This window comes from Excalfactoria chinensis, chromosome 5, assembly GCF_039878825.1.
Source record: "Excalfactoria chinensis isolate bCotChi1 chromosome 5, bCotChi1.hap2, whole genome shotgun sequence".
Lineage (NCBI taxonomy): Eukaryota > Metazoa > Chordata > Aves > Galliformes > Phasianidae > Excalfactoria > Excalfactoria chinensis.
In genome coordinates this window covers 37,210,026-37,226,595 of record NC_092829.1, presented here as the reverse complement: position 1 = coordinate 37,226,595, position 16,570 = coordinate 37,210,026, and the positions used below count along the sequence as shown (strand labels likewise).

The 16,570-nt window shown below is 42.2% G+C and overlaps 1 protein-coding gene and 1 non-coding gene across 2 annotated transcripts; both read right to left on the bottom strand.

Moving 5' to 3' along the window:
- Window positions 1-281: 281 nt before the first annotated feature.
- Window positions 282-12,955, bottom strand: EIF4G2 (eukaryotic translation initiation factor 4 gamma 2). Its single transcript, XM_072338825.1, has 23 exons — window positions 12,906-12,955; window positions 12,325-12,624; window positions 11,263-11,373; window positions 11,032-11,097; window positions 10,496-10,621; window positions 10,021-10,123; window positions 9,241-9,372; window positions 9,085-9,151; window positions 8,850-9,001; window positions 8,335-8,445; window positions 7,937-8,020; window positions 7,744-7,842; window positions 7,374-7,515; window positions 7,125-7,285; window positions 6,581-6,694; window positions 5,676-5,801; window positions 5,399-5,503; window positions 5,107-5,322; window positions 4,549-4,807; window positions 4,147-4,351; window positions 3,526-3,737; window positions 3,272-3,393; window positions 282-3,050 (listed from the first exon to the last, which is right to left on the bottom strand). Exons 1-23 carry the CDS (start codon window positions 12,953-12,955, stop codon window positions 2,985-2,987), a joined length of 3,129 nt encoding a protein of 1,042 aa, XP_072194926.1. The 3' UTR covers window positions 282-2,984.
- On the bottom strand, window positions 6,379-6,539 carry LOC140253665 (small nucleolar RNA SNORD97). The gene has a single exon (XR_011903941.1). It is a non-coding gene; the product is annotated as a small nucleolar RNA SNORD97 (small nucleolar RNA).
- Window positions 12,956-16,570: the final 3,615 nt, after the last annotated feature.

The window sequence follows — 16,570 nt, the reverse complement described above, 5'->3', positions numbered from 1 at the left end:
CCGATCTTTCTGCATGTGTTAAATTATCAAAAACTGATACTAAATACCATCATTCTTCAGTCAGTTATAGGTTTAATCTGGACTGTGACTTATACTAGTTTAAAATGGAGCATGCTCTATTTACATTTAAAACACAGCTCTACTTATGTCACTCAAACATCAGACCAACTGAACACCCATCCCTTTTACCAGATTGACTGCAGTCAAGTTATAGAAGGAAGCAGCCTAAGAACAAGATGCTCCTTTTCCCATTTTGTAGAAAGAAAGATTAAATGAGCCACTGCAATGTCAAGAGCCTTTTTTATACCAGTTTTAAGAGGCCAGATATGCACACACTAACTGCATGCGCAAGTCTTACGATGGGAATAATTTCAGAATTTAATGGCATTTTCTGATGCGTATATCCCACATTTGATTTCAAATGCTTATAGTTGGGTTAACAGCTTGCTCTTTGCTAACAGAATTTAGGGTATCAGAAGTGATTTTACCTGATCTATCTTGTTACAGAAACAAAAAAAAAGCCAAGCAGCAAAGCCTTCATGCACAAGTACATATGACTGTAGTGATTAGATTGAAGACTGGGCAAGAATACAAGGCTTATTCATGCTACTCAACCTACAGCTGCCAGTTTAAGCTCCTCTAGAAAACTGCCAAGATGGTTGGCAGTCTGATTCTTTTTTAATTAAGAATTCTTTTACTTGCACCTCTTCTTGTAATTTTTTGTCTCACCTCTACAGCACACTGAGTTCAAAACTACCAGTCAGAACTGTGCTTTTGTGACTGGCAGCTCATGTTCAGCTGTGCAGCGCTTGAATGAATTGCACTGGGTATTCAAACAAACTACATCTGAACTCTAAGAAACACGTCACCAAACTGATCAGCTGAAATGACTGTTTAAATGTGAAATGACAAAAGATCTTGATTTTACAGTGTTCTACCTGTTTGACTGCTGAATCTTACTACGTAGGATGTGAATATTTGGGAATGCTTATCTGATAAGAAACAAAGCTGAATACTGCAGTTTCTTAATTACCAACTGTTTTCCTCTACAATGAATTGGGGAACAGCCTTTAATTTATGAAAGCTGATGTAACTGGAGGAATGCATTTGGAGGCCCTATGATGGATCTACCACTACTCTCAGAAGTTCCAACTACATCAGCAGAAGCAGCAACTTCTCCCTCCTCAAGCTGCTGTCAAGTAACCTTCACTTTCTCTTACTTGGGCTGGAAAGGTTACTGCTGGCTGTGCCGCTGTACTGAGATACTGACAGCAAGTGGTGAAGTGGTAAGGGCAGTCAAATTACTTGCTAGCAATTCAATTTAAACACCCCTTCCTTACTGATGTGATCTGGATTACCAGAATACATTGCAGTGAAATACTGGGCTACGTGTTGTGTTTTACCCTGTCCTCAAGCAAGTTACTGACCCAACTTTAGAAATCCAATGGAAAAAAACAAAAAAATCTCAAAAAAAAAGTCCAAGTCCAAGTATGCTGGTTCCAACTGCAGGTCAGGAAGCCAGTCCTGAATAGTGAAGTGCCAGCAATGCAAGAACCGCACCCATTTAACTAGTCACAGTCCTTTAACATACTTAAATGCAAACTACTCTTCCCTCAAAGTAAACTTCATGAAGATCCCAAATCTTTTTTCTTCTGCAACATTTTCATCTTCTACCATGGGAAAGACACTCAGCCTAAAGCACTTCCAAGCTCTGGCAAGAACAAGCCTCCAACCAGAAGAAAACTTCTGCAACTACAAACGTACCACCTTTGACAGTCAGCAAAACCACCAATGAAAAAATTTCACTACGAACAAAGTTTTAGGAAGTAAAGTACTTTGAGCATTTAATAGGTGACATTTTAAGCTGACACTCTGTTGTTGTTTCTAATTTCATTACTGGAGAAACAGCGATTAGTCAGTGCCACTTTGAAGAAAGTCAGTTTCAAGCATTAAGAAGAAAAAGGCAAATTACTCACTGAATCACAAGGCAAGGTCACACTTATTCCTTCAACAGGTATCTGTTAGTTATCCTCCTAACATAGCAAATCAGTGTCTGCTCTGCTCTCTGATCTTATTAAGAATTCATGAACAAATTGAGACAGACCTTTTATAAAAAGAATCCCAAGATGTTCCCAGTCTAAGTAAACTCCTCCTGATGTTCTATTCAGCAAGTAAACTAGTTCTCAGTCAAAGCCCTTCTGCTGGGACACGTTCAGAAACAAGTCAAGTATCACAATGTTTATTGATAGATACAAGTATATAAAAATCAGGGCATGAACATGTCTTGATAAGTTAAGTAGACTTAATTTCAATATTATAATAGAGGGACCAATTCAAATTTCTCACCATCATGTTTCACACCCACAAAAACCTCCAAAGGGCATTAAATCATCTGTCCAGCTGATCAGTTTTTGTGCAAGTAAACTGTTTCTTTAAAAAAAAAAAAGACTTGTGCACTTGCCCAGGCTCAAGGATATTAAAACCTAGCACATAAAGCCCATTACTAGAGGTAGAAATACAGGCAATATACTATTACGGCAACAACCATCAATTACAGTTAAGGATTCTCCGTAACAACCAAATGGATAATCAAATATTGCAACAACTCAAGTATTACACTGAGCAAAGTGCGTTTCTACAGTATTCAGTGTTGCTATTCAGTTTTCTAACTTAAAAACAGCCTATGATAACTGGCAGCAAAGAAGACCCTTGCAACAGACTGCTTCTGCTCGAGAACTTATGATGTAATTATTGCATGCTGCTAATACACTGTTACCTAAACATTAAAGATACTCTAAAATATTTTTATTGTAGACTATTAAGACATACTACAAAAACCTTTTGCAGAGGATATCCTACTGACATACATCTGCTTTAAATATTGTGAAACATTACAGCGGAATGAATTTTCGCAGTGGTTAGGTCAAATGCAGTTACATCATAGCAACAGTATGTTTGCACAATTTAAGGCTTTGGCTGGTTCTTTAGTCAGCTTCTTCTTCAGATTCTTCTTCTTCAGCAGTTTCCAGCCAGGTTAGCCACTGGTTTACCTGCAGTTACATAAAACCAGTTTAAGGCAACAGGAATAAGTTACCCAATATAGACATCTACAGAACACTGCTTTCCCCAAACTCATCTGAAGTGTTTCCACTATACTCTACACTCATTTCATCTCCCCTCAATCCTTCCTGGTGAATAACTCCCCGTGTTCCTCCAAGTTATGCTCCAGCAGAGCAGGGATTACAAGACAGAGAGCTGTTATCAAGGTTACCTGGAATAAAGCTTTGCCTTTTCCTGGAAACTCTTGAGTAATATCTTCTTTCCATGCCAAAAAGGCTTCTTCTTCAATGATCTCCATATCATAGAAATGAACAAAGAAGCGCAGTAACATGCCTATGGAAGGAAGCACACAGTTAAAACTGTTAAGCTTTATAACATTCCAAACAGGTTACCTGACTAAAGAGATACAGCGAACCTGTAATTTATACACAAGCAAGTTGTGGTTTGGTAAGATTACACACGTACCTTTTGGAAAGTTACTGTTGTAGCAGTGCACCTGGAGCGCATATAAAGCGCTCACTTGCAGATCAACATGGTCATGGAGGAACTTCTGCATTACTGGCTTGAAGGAAAGAAGCAGTTGTTTCTCCTGCTCTAGTTGCTCTTTTGATGGAGCAGATGAAGAATCTGATTCGTCACTAGGTGGGTTAACTTCACTTGAAATATACTGCAAGAAACTGGACCAAAGACAGGAAGGTTAGTTCTGTGAACTCCAGGACACAACAGCAAGATTTTATGCTCTGCAACTACTAAGTTCAGCCTGCTCACTAACTTAAGCACACGTTAAGGTGCGTGCATTAGACTTCACTGTCTGCTACAAAATCCTACTTATGCCAAGTTACAGTTCTGAAACATTTTTTAAACAGAGTAATCAGTTCCACCTTTCTCATTTTTAAGTAAAGCACTTCCAACTCATGTAAACAGATACTGGGCACCGGAAGAGAACAAGTCCAGCTAAAACAACTTTCATCCCTATCTCAGCATATACCACCTTATGCAAAGCTACATGCTAGTCTCCTTGTAGTCAGGTACTTATGGGTGGCTTGACAAGGCATGTGCCTGAATCACATCAAGAAACCACCTCACCTGGTCATCAATATATTCACAAATCCTTTATCTACATGAAGCTTGGGTGAAATGTTATCTTTAATCCACTTATAGATGGCTTGTGGGGATGGATCAGATTTTATTTGCTTTAGCAGTTCCTTCTCCAGTTTCAGAAGTGGGAATAAGAAGCTAAGCCCTTTCCCTTCTAAGATCTCCAGCATGCGGTCCTTGTTCTGGTCAATTTCTGAAAAGGAAGCAAGACACCTTAAGAGATGGTACTCATAGATACCTATTAGAAACATCCTCACTAAGGATCGTGACAATTCACTGCATTGAAATAACTATATATAGTGAAATAACTATATTAACTGGTGCAAATTGCACAAAAACCATCTCATGTACTACTAAGAAATATCTGACCAGTAATGCAATGACTCTTACCTGGTAACATTTTCTGCATATTCACTTTGCTTTGTTGGAACAATTCTGTTAGCCATTCACGATCTTGCAACTTAGCTAACTGCTGAAGGCAAAGCAGGAAGAGAGGGAAATGGGTGCCACTTTCCAGTGGTTGAGCCAGTTCGGAAATGCTCACCAGTTCTGAAATAATGGCACGGGCTGCAAACTGTGCTAAGTAGGATTTCACCAATGGGATGTCCACCTCCAGTTTGGGGCACTGGTCCAATACATTCAGGAATGCCTACAAAACAGTAACAAGATGAGACACTGAGATTTTCTTCTTGCATACAGTAATACTGTCGGTAAATAAAAGCCTTTTTTTTTTTCCCCCCTCTCCCACTGAATCATTTGCCTAGAGGTTTCCTGCTTCCAAAAACCCCAAACTTACATTTCTTCCCTCATCACATACTATATTCTCTTGCAAATCTATATATTACTTCTACCTCCTTCCATCAACAAGACAAAAGAAAATTTGGTAACTATCTGTACCCAAGCTAGACATCACAAACAGTCAATCACAAGACTATCAGACTGCAGTACCTGCATGAAGTTGTCACTTGTGGCTATTCCCTCCTGTTTGAGTAAGCTGATCAAAGTACTTGCTTTCTCTTTGTCTTCATCTGATCGATCAAGGGACTGACTGATTACTTTGCTCAACATCTCGGGAATGAAGTGTTTTGGAGCTCTCATTTCTCTTACAGCGTTGACAGCATCATTAGCATTGCCATTATTCAGATACTCAGTCACAACAGCTTCCTAGAGAGAGACCAGATGGTTAAACATACGTTTCTGTAAGTATTTTTAAAGAAGCATCACAATATAATTTACATACAGTTTGTTTAAGTAGCTCTTCTTTAGAAGGAGGTGGCTTCTTGGTGGTCTTTGCAGGCTTTTCTTGTATAAGCGGTGGATTTGTTTTAAGACCAAGTTGAGGAGGCTGAAAGACAGTACCAAAAGTTACTTCTTTAAAGTACATCTACCTACAGTGTTGTTGTTTCAAAGAAACTTCCCTCCCTTCTTAGACATGGGCTCAAGTTTTACATGCATGCAAGAAATCAGTAAAGTCAAAGAAAACTTGGTCAACAGCACACAGTAACTTTGATATTTACCTGTCCCAAAGGTGGCGTCTGAGTGCGTGGTGGTTGAGCACTGGGAGGAATCATAGTTATCTGGGGCTGAAGCTTTGGCACTTGGTTTTTATTCATTAGAAAAGCCTGAGCAGGTCTCAGGCTTATCTGTAAATAATCAGAAAAATCTCAAACTATATCAAGTACTTGGACCAAGAATTACACAGAAATGGACTTGCATCAACCCATCCCATGTAAGCTTTCAGTTTCTACAGTGTGAACAGTCAGATTAAGCCACACTGGTATTGCAATGCCCCCACAGAAGCATGACTCAGTAAATCACAGCTTCCTGCAAGTTACTGGTTTTTATTAACACCTATACCAAGATCTAGAATTGCTCCTTTCAGATGCAGTATGTTAAGAGATCTAAGAAGATACTTAGCATGTTTGCAGACAGGTTTTACAGCTATGATGAAACTTCACTAATTGCTCAGAAATAAGGATACGAGTCTTAGTCTAAATAACAAAGCAGTTTGCTTTGTGCTCTACATTTTGCCTATTGTCTAGGTCAGAAAAAAAAAGGAATAACTGCCTGGTCCAGCACTTCAGGGCTTCTACATCTTTTTCAGTGTTAGAATCTTGTAAGTTTCCATTAAATTGTGCTGTTATCAATATGATGCATGGGAACTGATGTCAGAGTAGTGCTCTTGGGGAGGTGTGGGAAGGGAAGGAACATCACAAGAAATTGCCCTCATATCTCAGTCTTGCTCACAGGACGCTGGATACCCTAGGGAAAGTGAGGAATAAGGTGAAAGAGGAAGGGGCAAAGTAGGAGGAGGAAGAGAAGGAGGAAGAGTTCCAGCATAAGTCCTCATAATAACGCGTCTTGCTATAATCACTGGGCAATATTGAGTATAGGCTTTAAGTAATGTAGGCATGTAATATACCTCATCTGCATTAAGCTGTCCTTTCTTAGAAAACCGAGGTGGCATATCCTTCGACTGTCCTTGTTGCTGGGATAAGAGTCCCTGATTCTGGTTATGGTAGAGCTGGCTTTGCCCCTATTTCAGAAAGGGAGATATAGAGAAAGAAGTGCAGATGATGGAGTGGCGTACATCATATGGTAAGTAGTACCAGAGGGACCAAAGGAACAAAGACTCTATTTGTCAGGAAGGGAAAAAGAAGGAGCAGGGGTGGTGGGAGAGCAGCACCTATCCCTAAAAAATAGGGCTATCTTTCCAATAAAAATGCACCATTCTGACCCACCAAAGCCACATGCACCTTTCCTTGCAGTTAAAAATCAAAAATGAGTGTATTCCTTATCTTTTTCATCATTTTAAGAAACTATTTAGAAAGCTTTTTGTACCAACTGAGCATCAGCTCTAATTAAAATCAAACCTGAGAAAGCCTTCCAACACAAATATACTATAATGCGTAACATATGCATCTGTAGGAGAGCTGCTTCACATGCTCGAGCCATTTTTTCCTTACCTGATTTTTCAGAAAAGATTTGCCTAGTTCTCCGAACTGGGGTTGAGCAGAAGGCATGAGGTGACCCCCATGGCCATTGAAAAGTTGGTTTGAACGATGGCGTCCCATAGTGGGTGAAAATCTATCCTGAATAACTCCTGGACCAGTACCAATTCCACTACCTATATTGTTAGAAGACAGTTTGTTATCTTGTAGTATTCAACACAATACAGCTGCAATCATAACATCAGCCTCAAAGTTTCAGCATACCTGGCATTTGTCCAAACATATCAGCAAGCCCTCCGAGTGGGTCCCTGTCAAGTTTCATCCTGGGTGGCATAAAGGGTCCCTCCAGAAAGAAGTCGCTTCTCATCACTTGAGACATAGGAGCAGGAATAAAAACTCCCAGATCCTTCAAAGGAGCAAATAACATTCTGGTTATTTAATAGTAATACTCCTTGAGATAATCAAGTTATTAGGCCAAGTTTACATGCTTTCAACCCTCAGCAACACCTTACTGCCACACTGCCAAATAAACTTCTACATACAGAGGATGAGTTTTGTGACATAAAATAGTGTAAGAATTCCCTTAAGCATTTAATCAGAAGCAAAGGTACAAGACTTAACATCAAATACTTACTTTTACCGCATCTTGACGGATTTGATTGATAGTCTTTGGTCCATTGTCAAGAAAAGCTTTGCGAGGAACCCAGTTGTGTTCTCTCAACTCCACAGTATCCTTGAAACATAAATAATTAAGGCATAAGCAAAGTCAACTTTGTATGTGTGTGTGGGGGGGAGGGAAACAGCAGTAGGCTATTATAATACCATACCTGCAGCAGGAAACGAATCCTTGCTGGCAATTCCTTACTTGACATCAAGGAGCGCATTCGGGCAAAGTACTGATCCATTAAGGACTGAGAGAACAGAAGTCATGTTACAAATCAGTACAAATACATTTTGAAGAAGCATTCAGAAAAATAACATTGTCACTTATGTGACTACCTAATAATAACTGTGTCTTCTAGGAAGACCTTTAAAGCCACCTGAAAAATTGCCTCCTTTCATTATCAAAGAGCTTTTATGTATGAGCAATACTTGGCACTCGTGCTCCAAGAGACATTAGATTTTTCCCTTTTGTTCTTTAGACTAGAAGCACAGAATGCTGAAGGTTCAGAGTTTTAGTCATGGATTTTGTGCTGTCTTTAGAGATTGTAGCAGAAACACATACCTTGGCTTTCGCATGGTCTAATCTAGGTCCCACTGTCCTCATTATCTGACAGAGGCACTCCAAATCCTCCCCCATATCTTTGAGTTGGACTCTCTTCTTCTTTTCCAAAAGCTGAAGTAGTAGAAGCAAAACAGTTACTTCAGTATAACACAGATAATTTCTAACAACAATGTGCAGCACGACATGCAGAAATGTATCACATTATTTATCTTAAGAACTACTAATTGAAGCACTTATTACTCATTAAAGCTCTTGCTCCATACTCTGAACTATCTATGTTGTTTTTGTCCAGGCCAGACTACATCTTTAGCTTGAGACAATTCCCACAGATTTAAACAAAACTCTTTTCCTTTTTAACCAGACACACAACTATTTATTTCAAATAATGGTATTTCTACTTCACAGGTAATGCTGTGATTTCTACAGTCAAAGATTCCTAAAACAGGATGACTATTATTTTTTTTGTTTAGACTGAACATGTTTGTTTTTAGCCCACACCTAACCCATATACTCACTGTTTTGATGCACTTATGAAGGATAGATTCATGAATAAGGTCAAGCTTGCCAAGTTCTCCAATGAATTTGATGTTCCCCAGCATCTTAATCTTGGCAATGGCTCTCTGTTCCTCCTCCTCAGGGAGGAGGGGACCATCATGCTTATCATAGACTAGAAAACAAAAAGTCCAGTTAAACATGGCTTCTGGGATAGAAAAGAAGTGAATTCTGTATTAAATTCATTTCAAAACTTACTATCAACATTTCTGGTTCTGTTTTCAAATTCATCTTGAAGTTTAGATATTAGGAGGCGTCTGAATGTCTACAAGGAAATAAACAAAGTTGTTACAAATTCAATACACAACTGTACGTTACCAACATTGACCATTCCACAGTGACAGAAATACTCACTGTGCTTTGCTTCTGTCCTGGATGACTCTCTGCAGATGGGCCATCAAAGTTGGGTGCATCTTCTGCCAGTCGCAGACATAGTTGAGCATACAGTGAGCTATACTTGGGCTCTTCAAGGGCTTTGTCTACGATCTAAATGAAGTTATTTTCAGTAAGAGAGCTTGTGGTAGAATACAAACGTATTAAGAAATGCCAAGACATTCTATACAATACTACCATTATACATGATCTAGAACACCTATTCCCTGCCACTATATCAAATAAAACCCATTATTACTGTTTGTTTAACATATGATGCTTAATACTGATGCAAAACTGAGACAGGCTACTGAAAAAGCTCCCATAATCCTAAAGTAATGAATGTGAATTTCCTCATCAGAACACTAATGCCCATCTCAGATTTAAGAAGTATTCAACATGCATCTAGCATACCAAATACTACTTGTGGTAGTTCTTCCCAGACAGTTAGGCTTGTTGAGCCATGGGATGTGAATAAGTAGTTGTAGGGAGGTGGAGGAAAGAATGAATGCTGGTAACTAGCATATCAAGATTAACATTAGATCATTAAATTTACTCCCTCTACAGCATATCCCTTCCACGTGAAAAACACATTCCTTTATGGCTGGATTACTTAAGGCTAGATAAACCATGTTGTTCCCTCTCATCAGTAACAGCCAACCTCTTTATTCTTATGGTGCAAGGAAGCAGTAGCTTAAAAACAAACAAAAAACCTACCTCCCCCCACACCCCACAGAAACAACCCACAAACCACCAGCTTACCAGCAGTATGACCCCTTTAAGGATGAGCTTAGACTCTACACCCACATTGAGGAGCTCAAGGCATAGCTTGTCAAACTTTTCAGGAGTAAGCTTATTTAGTATGCTAAAGAGGAACAAACAAAACAAAGAATTCAGATTACAAATCTTGTAAGCTTGCTATGAGTAACTTTACATTTAAGTTTACCTCTACTAGTTAGCCTTTGGAGCAGAAAAGCAGAAATCCAATTTTCAAGTCAAATCCAATTATTTATTTGGTATACTTTTCATTCTAAAAGTCTAATTATCAGCACTAACTCTCTCAGAAAACTTGCTTCTCAGGCTTGCAGCAGCAAACACTTGCTGTATGCCTCATTCCTTCTAAAGAAACCTCCTCAACCCCCTAAGCAATGCAAGAAATGTGCATGTCTTCTCCTCCAGGCTCGTTTAATGAAGATATTGCTATATAGCACAGAGAAACACCTTTCAGAAAACTTACCCTCTTACTTTCCTGAAGATTGCATCATGTCGTTCTTTGTCGTTTGCGGAGTCGTCATCTCGTCTAGTGCTTCGTGAAGGAATCCATTTCTGAGCGTTTTGCCCTGGGGTTTTCCCCAGGAACTCGCTGTAGAATTTTGAAAAACAATTTCAAGATCCATCTTTCCAGCATTATTTTACACAAACTATCACTACGCTGAGTTCTGCCTGAAGCATATACTCATCCTACCAGCACAACAATACCTGCCGCACAGCAAAATACTCAACTTTAAATCAAATAAGACCACTCCCAACACTAAAACCCTTCCTCTAAACCTTTAACATGAAACACATAGTGCTTCATCCTCTTCACATGACTCAAGGCACAATTCTAACAGATTCTATACTACCCTGCCACAGATGAAGGACATTAGCATTCCACAAACTCTATAATGCTCCTTGTACAAATCTGAAGGTAGACTACTTCCGACTCTATTTACCATCACATATCCCGTACCCTTGAACTAAAATGCTGATCCAAAGAATAGGATGACGTACCTGTTGCTGGCAGTCTTGGGATAGTGCTGAGGTGCACCCCTACCACCTCCTCCGCCTGAAGAAGCACTGTTAAAACACAATCATGTAGTTTGCCTAAATTCAAATCACCATCATCTCCAATGACACGTCATTACTACTGTAATTACTACTAACTTGGGAAAATATATTTAATTCCCTCTCAAAGGACCGTTACACTGCCAAACGTTCAGCCAATCAAACCAGCACCAGTACCTGAAACGAGAAGCACCCCCTTCTGCAATCGCACTCTCCACTTTGGCGGCTTGACAACGAAGAATCTTCAAAAGAATAAAATTAAATTGACGGGGTGGGGAAAAACAAAACCTAGAAAGACAAATCGAGTGTTCATATTATAGGTGCTTTTATTTGCAACTGTTGTATCTCAACACCTCCCACCTCAGGAAGCCTAGTCCCATCACCGCAGCCACACTTCTAGCAATGCAAGCAATGACAGGAATCGCAGACTGAGACAGCAAATGCCCCAGTAAGGGCTCCAAAATCACCCAATGCGTGCTCAGTATAGCAAAAAGGCTGTAACCTGCGCCAAAACCCACACGGCCACTAAAGCTGCTCTTCACCTCAAGTCTAATCTCAAAAGACAATCGGGAAAATATTCCGTAACACAAAAGCGATGGACTCAGGGATCAAGGCAAGAGCGCATGAAAAATAACGCGGTCCACCGCAGACCGGGTGAGGCGGCGCAGCACGAGAGCGCGCACCCGTCCCCGTACGGCCCGCACCGCCACCCCGGCACAGCGGGCGGAGCGCGGGGCGCCAACATGGCCGTCGCCGAACAAAAGGGCTGCGGAGGCGGCGCGATGCGAGGGCGCCCCCCGGCGGAAGCAGGCGCTGCCCTGCCGCATGGAGCCGCGCTCCGGACACGCCGCCCTTCCCCCACCGCGCCGGGCGCCGCCCGCTTACAGGCTGAGGCGCCGCCAGGCCCGACCGGCTCTTTGTTCTCCGGCAGAGACGGGAAAACGGAGAGCAGCCGGCTCCTCCCGCACGGCTGCCCCCGGCCCGGCACAGCAACAGCGCCTCGTAGGCCGCTCACGCTCCCACGAGAAGCGGAGAAAAAAAATTAAACGGCAAAAAGAAGTAACGGCAAAAAAACGCACGCATAAGGCACGCATCTGCCTCCGCGCTCCCTCCTCCAGCCCCAGGAGGACCGACGGCCCTCCGCCCCACCCCAGCACCGCACATCCGCATTAGCAACCAGAGCCCGGCCGGCTCAACGCCAACGGCCGCCCCGAGCCCCAACAGCGCCGAGCTACGAACCCGCGCCGCCCGCCCCGGCCCTCGGCTCTGCGGAGAAGCGGCTCTGATCTCAAAATGGTTCCGCTCGGCTTTTCTGCCCCGCCCGGAGACGGCTGCCGAGCGCCTCCACCTCTCCGCTCAGCGCCCGAGGTGCGGGCAGCGACAGCCGACACCGGCTCCGGCCGCCATTTTGTGCGTAAGAAAGCGAGAAGAAGCCGACGAGAAAATGGCGGCCACTCGGCCAGCCGCCATTTTAAGCGGCGGTCGCAGCGGTACCCGCTCCCTTCCAGGCCCCAACCGCTCTCCCGCCACACCCGAATTGCTCACCTTCCCTAAGGCCTTGTCCGCTTCCCCGGGTCCCGGCGGCTACCAAGGGCAGGGGAAGAGGCAAGAGAAGGGGAGGGAGGGGAAGGGAGCCGGGGACCGGGGCTGGGGAGGGGAAGGGGGGAGCGCGCGGGGCAGGGCGAGTCTCCGAGTCACCACAGCAGAAGCAGCAACCGCCCAACACAGCCCTCCGCCGCCTCCATAGAGAGCCGACTCGCCGCCGCGTCTAGCGCGCACCGAGGCAGCCCCACTAACTTTATTACCTTCACGCAACCTACCCCACCTCTCGCCAGCCGCCGCCAATCGCCGCGAAGGTCTCCGGCCTCATGGCCAATCACAACGCAGGAAGGGGGAGGGCTTAACGTCCAAGTGGGAGGAGGAAGGAGAAAGTTTGGTTGAGCTGTGCCATCGCCGCAGTGCAGCACCCGTATTCGCCAAAGCAGTTACGCCGCAGGAGTGGCGGTAGCGCCTCAGAGAGAAGGAAAATATGCGCAAGTGGCGTACCGGCTTAATGGCGACAGCTTGGCTGCTTGTCTTCTGCGCTGTTTGTTCCTGTGCTGCACCCATCACTGAAATCCCAGTTCTAGAGCGTGAGTTCTGTCACGATCATAGAAAGGGTAGTTTTATACACGTCTACTTAAGCTTTTTGCTTTTCCTAAGCGTACGTTTCTCTTCACACGTAACACATTTCAGATTCATTTGAGGCTGTGGTAAAACATCAGCAGACAGCTGTGGCCTGAGCTTGCAGTCAGATCCAAGGAGCAGACCTGCTGTTTGAGCTCCAAAAGCCCGTCTGTGCAGATCAAATTTAGCTTTATGATTTTGGAAGCTATCTGCATGTCTCTGTGTGCTTTTAGCTTTCGACTGACCTACACACAGCAAGGCATCCTGCAGGCAGCCTCTGAACAACCAGCAGTCTCACACGTAAGAGCCGTTTTTACATATTTACTGTACTAAGCACGTAGTTGGCGGGGCTTTCTTGCTCCTTCCCGGTTAAACAAAACAAAGATGGCTCAGCTTTCAGCTGTAGGTGGAAGCTGGACTCACGGGAGACTTGCAAAGGCTCACCAGAAAGAGGTTAGCCTTTAACCATCATAGCTACATTGTTGCTGAGGCAATAGCTGCCTGCTGGCGAAGATTGGAGGTTCTTAAGTGGGAAAGGGCAGAAAGCAACAAATCTCTGCAAACATCCACGCACACACCTTCCGCTTTCAGTTACTGTGACTCATGACTTAGATGACTGAGTGAAAGGGATACGTTTAATAACACGTGAACCACACAGACAGCATGTCCAAACAAATGGTATTTCAGAACTTCCAGTTTCCCAGAGACAGCCTCATTTCTACTGCTTTCAACACGAAGTGTCACTATGTCCCAAGACTTAGACAAGGCCCAAAGGGCGCTGTCATGCAGGACTTTTCATCTTATCTAGGACAACATTTGTTCAAGATTGGTTTTCTATCTCATTCACAGTTTACTTATCAGATTATCTTAAGCAGAATCTTGACTAAGCTATCTGAAACTAAGTTTACTGTGCAAAGAAGTTGTGTAAGGTTGAACATAACGGTGAGTGGTACTTTCCATGCTAGAACTCTTATGTGATTACACTTTTCTACATTTAACAGTAGTCAGATGACTGCAAAAACTGTGCAGAACCCAATAGAATTCTGTTTGAATTCTATATACACAGCAAGGCCTGATGTTATTCAAATAAATACTTCTCAAAATAAAAAGTATAATAGAAATTATTGTAAATCTTAAAGACCAAAGTGAAAAGATTAAGTTCTCTGCTGGCTGGCAGAATGTTCTTATGCAGTGTTTGTGGCATATGTATCCCAACGCTACATTAGGGAAGAATCCCACAACTAAAACTCACAGGATTTCTCTCTTAAAATAATAACAACAAACAAACAAGCAAAAAAAAAAAAAAACCAAAAACAAAAAAAACACAAAAAAACAAAAAACAAAAAAAAACCAAAAAGAAAAACAAAAACAAAAAAAAAGGAAAAGCAACAAAACAAAGTCTGTCACACATGTATATTGACAGATTAAAACGTCACCTTTCTAAAGCATTACCTTTTGGTTTATTTTAAAACATACTATAAAATCATTATTATACAGCAATGTATATATATATGGCCTCATTGCTGTATAATATTTAAATCAGCAGAATCTATGCTATCCCATAGGTTGTGCTGGTTTCTGTGGGTTAGAACACCAGATTTTCCTGTGCTTGGCTGGTCGCAGTTTTCCCTCACACCTGTGTGCCAGCCTCATTAACCAGCTGCACTAGCACAATTGGTGAGAGCAATCAACTGTGGTACAGAGGACAAAAAGTGCTTAGGAAATCCTTTCTATTTTATCCACCTATCCTGCTTCTTACATTCCATAAACTGATGTGGTAGGCCCATCATTATCCTTGTCTGAGAACGTAACAGCCTAATTGCTCGTATGGGAATTCAGTAAGAAATTTAACTTTCTTTTTTTCCTCCCTTCAATTTATCACCTTGACTCTAAAATAAACAAATAAATAAGCAGTAAATGGATTTTAAAGTTGTCAGATATCACCTTTCACCTACCAATCACATTTTTCCCCTTGCTACTGTTTTTCTCCAGCCCTTATCCTGAACATCAGCACTGCTTTCATTTGAAGAAACTGTTTTACAGTGGGTACAATGGTGTTTCTGGGTTGGTCTCTGCCAGTCTGAACTTGCAGAATCACTGCCACTAGTTTTATGGGGGAGAGGGCTGATGTTTAGAGAAGCACTGTGAGGAACCTCCTGTGCTGCAGGCCTTGTGGTGCAGAAACAATCTGCTGCCACAGATACAGCATCTGCCTGAGAGGAAGAGGAATGTCCCTTGCTGTGCCTATGACATAGCTCAGAACAGGGAATGCCTGCTTGTCTACCAAAATGACCCACACAATGCAGGAAAGGAGCACGGCAGTTCTGGGAGTTTTTCCTTACTATTGCAAAGCTGGAATTGCCATGACTTATCCTGTGCAGGAGGTTGCACTGCGAAGATTACAGAGCTCAGCACTGCTGGGTGGAGATTCCAGACAGAGCCCTGATGACAGGGCGCACCTCATCGCTGTATTAATGCTGCTGTACTGGTTGTGGATCTGGCTAGGTTGGGTTTTATGCAGAGTGCCCCATTAAGGAGTGCAGACATGTACGTAATATAAACCAAATAGAGAATTACTTGAGAATAATTCACCAAAACATCATACTAGTTTATTCTATGCTAATGTCAGGAACATAATCACCTCCTGTCTTCTTAGTTTCTAAACAGCTTTTCTATCTGTGGCTCCCACTGTTTCTAAAGCCAGGTATAGCTCCTGACTGAAGCAGCTGGCACCATCATTTAAATCAGTTTTCCACTGACTGAAGTTTGCCTCAAGCATGGCTGAACTGTAGAAAACTGGGAAACTGTTGAGCTGGGAAAACATCTAGAAAACACGCCTGTATTTTTCTTTTAAACAACTTTGTTTTTCTATTTCTGCTGAAGACGAATGCTCTCAGTAGCAAACAATTTTATATTGCATAGAAGCAGTATTACAAGAAGTGCTTGCCTCATGTTTTGGACAAATGCACAAATATGTTGATTATGTGCATACTTCATACAGCATGGCTAGCAGATAGTATGAAAGCATTTCAGAAAGCTTAGTGGTTGTTGTCTTTTATTTAAAGAGTATTTATTGGTATCAAACTTCTCATCATCTGCAGAGGTAACCTTTAGAGAGGCTAATGCTGACTGACTGAGGCAAGAGCTTTTGAACCCCTTTAAACAGTGGAGGACTGACTATCTGAAATACTTCTCTGTTTTCCCTTTGAAAAATCCTTTTTAGTTACTTTCGGAAATGCTGGCTCCCTATATCTCAATTCAGCACCCAGATTTCCTGCTGCTCAGAACCAGTCCTTTGGATTTTTAATCAGATAGATTT

Coding starts and splice junctions, on each gene's coding strand:
- EIF4G2 (XM_072338825.1), bottom strand. CDS start 12,955: ATGAGGCCGGAGACCTTCGCGGCGATTGGCGGCGGCTGGCGAGAGGTG. Junction 5,323..5,398: donor AAGAGCTACTTAAACAAACT/GTATGTAAATTA, acceptor GTCTCTCTCTAG/GAAGCTGTTGTGACTGAGTA. Junction 3,738..4,146: donor GTGAATATATTGATGACCAG/GTGAGGTGGTTT, acceptor TCTTTGGTCCAG/TTTCTTGCAGTATATTTCAA.